At 34.4% G+C, this 4,397-nt stretch overlaps 1 protein-coding gene and 1 non-coding gene across 2 annotated transcripts in view; one reads left to right on the top strand and one right to left on the bottom strand. All coding sequences in view use genetic code 11, as the record gives it.

The window, feature by feature from the left end:
- ycf2 (hypothetical chloroplast RF21) overlaps positions 1-3,839 on the bottom strand; it is a 6,606-nt gene extending 2,767 nt beyond the window's left edge. Inside the window, exon 1 of the mRNA in view lies at positions 1-3,839. This exon is cut by the window's left edge and continues 2,767 nt beyond it. Within this exon, the coding sequence (YP_009295169.1) occupies positions 1-3,839 (3,839 nt within the window).
- A 378-nt stretch (positions 3,840-4,217) lies between these two features.
- On the top strand, positions 4,218-4,291 carry trnI-CAU. The gene has a single exon. It is a non-coding gene; the product is annotated as a tRNA-Ile (tRNA).
- Positions 4,292-4,397: the final 106 nt, after the last annotated feature.

The following is a 4,397-nucleotide window of genomic DNA, read 5'->3' on the forward strand; positions in this document are numbered from 1 at the left end:
GACTTATTCTTTTTATTTCGATGAATCATTTCTTTGGACAGAAGATTATGTAACCATTTACTCGAGATCTCACTTCTGAGAAAAAATTGCATCTTCCACAATTTTGTCTGAAGAATTCGCCACGATATACCCATAATATCATGAAAAATGGATACACTGCTACTTAGTATTGACAATAGGTCTGAAAAAGTATCTAAAAATATCGAATTTAGATATTTGTACCCTGTCGAAGTAAAGAAGCTTGGCATATATGTTTGGAATAGATTCCATTTTTTTGAGAGAATTGAAAAAGCACTATCTCGTTGAAAGGTTGTATACATCCGCCCTTTCTGAACCCCAACGCATTTCTTTAGACAAAGACTCTGTTTTTTCCTTTTTTCGGATGGGAAATCTTTCTCAGAACATGGAATGTGAATCAAACCTATATTTGAATTGAAATTGGGACACTCATGAAGGTTCTTTCCTTCTGAATCAGATAGATTCATATCTGAAAGAGGTTGACAATAAGTTCTTTCAAAATTGACAATTTGTCCCTCTGTTAGAGGGTTTCCAGAAGTGTCTACGATCGAATAAATAGCTCTACGAACGAATGGATCGGGTCGACTTAGAAAATGAAAAGATTTGTCCAAGTTATACCTTTCGTCACCACTTTGTGGAAAATCGTTAGGTATGAATATGTTAGATACTTGTGACTCGATTGGTGAAATAGTAGTTCTCCCCCCAAAAACATGTTTTTTTTTACCAACGCACAAAGAAAATCTTTTCTTGCGAAGGAACAAGATATTGAGAAATTGCCCATATAGAAAATATGAATTATTATTACGAGCCTTTTCCACAGAAAAAGGGAATCTTTTGTTACAATAGAAGCAGAAGTGATGCGGATTATTCAAGAATCGAAGTCGATTTGCTTTATAAAAAGAGGATATCAATGAACTTCTGTGAAATGGTTTCCCGGGATTCAGCCAATTGTCTTGATCGTAGAATATCATTGAGAAATAGGAATCTTTGTTATCAAAGGATTTCCTGCGATTAGTTCTAGTATGGAATGAGTCAATCATCCGCTTTGGTATCTTATTGAACAAAAATGGTGATATTGTTCCTCCATTGATCAAGAATTTCGAAGTACCATCATCAGCCAGTAAGAAGGGGTTCAATTTTTTCAAATGAACAATTTGAAAACCTATCGATTCTAACAACTGATTGCAGAGTTTATCATTCGGACCTTTCAATTCATAGATGTTGATTTCGGACCTATGAATGGGGGTATTCCCAAAACTTACACAGGAAAAAGGAAAAGAAAGTGAATTAGACAAAAAGAAAAGCAACTTGGCCAAAAAACGAAGTGACTTGCCCAAAAAACGAAGTGACTGGGAGAAAAGGAAAAAGAAACGAAGTGACCTGGACCACTTGGGCAAAAAGAAAGTAAGCAACTTATACACATCTTTTTCGAATTTCTTGCAAACCTCAGAATAATTCATCAAAAATTGATTAATACGAATACGTGTATAAATACGTAATTGATCAAACATTACTTGAAAACGGCTCTTTTGCACTTGAAAATGCACTTGAAAACAGCTTTTCTGCTCAGAAAGGAAATGTTCCAAATGTTCCTGGCAATTCTTGCTCCCATTGGACCATTTGTATATATATGCATAATCTTGTTTGATCATATATTTCATTAGAGTTCTATGACTGAGAGTATCCTTTCCTTTTTGATCCCTTTGAATTCCATATTCGAAGTTGCGATCGGATCTATTCATTAAAAAGAATCGATTCAATACACTTCTTATGTACCTATTATATTGGATTTGAATCAGATTTCGGATCAATCTATATTGATTGACTGCTTCCATTATGTTATTGCTAGCAAATACCACCATTTTTTGCTTTAGATCTCCCAAACCATTCCCGCAGGAGATCCAGACCCGTTTTTGTCTGATCCTTCGAAAAAAATATTCATTCTCCTCATAACGAAAAAGAACAGGAGACAGAACCAATAAAGATTTCTTTTTCGATTCAGCCCTGGTGTTGAATACCTCATTCAAGAATTTTTTTTGATCCAATCCGTACGAATCAATAGAAAAAGAAAATCCCTTATGATACACCAGATCCGGCTCGGTTATTGATAGAGTAAATAGATCTGCCATTTCTTGCAATCTCTCTTCTGATTCAAAATCATGGTGTAACGCGTATCCTCCCCTGTTCCGTTCATGGAATCGGTGAAAGAAATCAAAAAATGGATTTTTGTTAAAGAATGAAATCTTATTGGAACTGTCCAGATCCGGGTCATCCTTCGGAACCATATCACATCCCGGATCTAATGAAATAGAATGAATTGAGATAGTATTTTGTAAATACGTAATGATTTTGAATAAATGAATCATTTCTTTATTTTCTGATCGCCGGACAAAAGAAAGATGTTTCTTCAACAATTTCTGCTCTCTAGTGGACCTCTCAGTAGGATTCGAACCCAGATGAAGTTCTGACCATCTATCAGAGAAAAAAGAACGAACGGATCTTGTAGCATTCCCAAGAAATTCTTCCATTTCTTCCGGAAACAGATGATTAATCATCGGTTTCTCGCGTTCCGTGAATAGCTGGGACATTGAGGAATATCCAGAAAGGTTTTTCGGGAATCGGTCTGATTCTATCTCTTTTCGTTCCGTTTGAAGAAAGGAAGGATCCCAGGGAATCGATCTTTCTTCTAGTTGTTGAATCTCTCTTTGATTGATCAATGTGCGATATTCCGAATCCTCATTACTAATGGAATCCAAATGATTGGAATCCAAATGATCTCTGGATTGATCAGAGGATCCTTTCAGTTGGCTAGAATCCGTTACTTGAACGAAACTAGACCTTGTGGAATCATATTGAATATTTGACCATACATTCCGTACCTTGCTAAAAAACCGATCCTTCTTTCCCAACCACACATTGCCTAACCAAAAATACGATTCGGGCGGATTATTCCCCCAACTAGGGAATAAAAGGAAGAGATCTTGGCGGAATTTCCACATATGAAATTGAGTACAATTTTGCAACGAGATAGCCCCCTTGTTTCTCGAGAAGAGATGGGAAACATGCTCATGTTGTTTGAAGAAAATCCCCGCTTCAATTGGTCTTTTTTCACGAAAAGCAGACATAAGATAAGAAATCCAGTCTTTCGCTAATCTTTCCAATAAAATAGGATCAGCCAATTTCCAATCATGGTCCTTGTGGGTCGAATCATCATCCATATAATATACAAAAAGAAACTCCAGAGATTTGCTATCTTTCTCTTTGAATAAGATCTCAATTTCGGCGACGGTTTCATTAGATATCTTACAACTAGAATTCCTCTTTGTTATTGAGAGAACCCCAGTACTCTCTTTCCGATTCAGGAAAGAACTCTCAGAGATCTTTTTTCCTTTTGGAAGATACAGGAGCGAAACAATCAACCTATTGATATTGGAAGACCCAACAGCTTCTTCCAATCGATCATTTCTGGGTCCAGTGGAATTCATAGGTATAGGAAGAAACCCTGTCAAATATAGGTTTTTTCTTTCGACCATATTTCGATTGTTAATACGATATATAAGTACCGCTACTACAAAGAGTATTACTCCCCTGATCGTGAAAGATCGATTGCTTGTTGAACCCTGGAAATTGCGTGAAAGTAGAATACTAAAAATTCGTGGGTCAAAGAGTTTTAGAAAACGTTCTTGGTGGAAAAAAATGTGAATAAAGGATCCCACTGAATTGAATTGGGTCCACGAATCTAAGAAATAGTGAGAATTCTTTATCTCTCTCATTATCTCTCTCAATTCGAAAATACAGAACTTGATTTGTATTTTTTGCATTAGGTTCACCCCCGAGATTTCATCTCATTTTGATTTTGATTCTTCTTTTATGTTATTTTAATTTATTTTATGTTATTTTAATTTATTTTATGTTATTTTAATTTGACTTATTTTATGTTATTTTAATTTATTTTATGTTATTTTAATTTATTTTATGTTATTTTAATTTGACTTATTTTATGTTATTTTAATTTATTTTATGTTATTTTAATTTATTTTATGTTATTTTAATTTGACTTATTTTATGTTATTTTAATTTATTTTATGTTATTTTAATTTGACTTATTTTATGTTATTTTAAATTAAATGATTTTATGTTATTTTAATTTGACTTATTTTTTATATTGGATTGGCACCGTGGACAAGGGTCCCTGTTAAGCATCCATGGCTGAGTGGTGAAAGCGCCCAACTCATAATTGGCGAAGTCGTAGGTTCAATTCCTACTGGATGCACGCAATCAGGACCTTGGAATCTCATCCATACATAACGAATTGATGTCACATAACACAATTCAGATCCATATCATAACATATCTATCTATATTTTTTTTTCATATAT

The sequence above is a fragment of the Ipomoea nil genome (genome assembly GCF_001879475.1).
Source record: "Ipomoea nil chloroplast DNA, complete sequence, cultivar: Tokyo-kokei standard".
In the NCBI taxonomy this organism is placed as follows: domain Eukaryota; kingdom Viridiplantae; phylum Streptophyta; class Magnoliopsida; order Solanales; family Convolvulaceae; genus Ipomoea; species Ipomoea nil.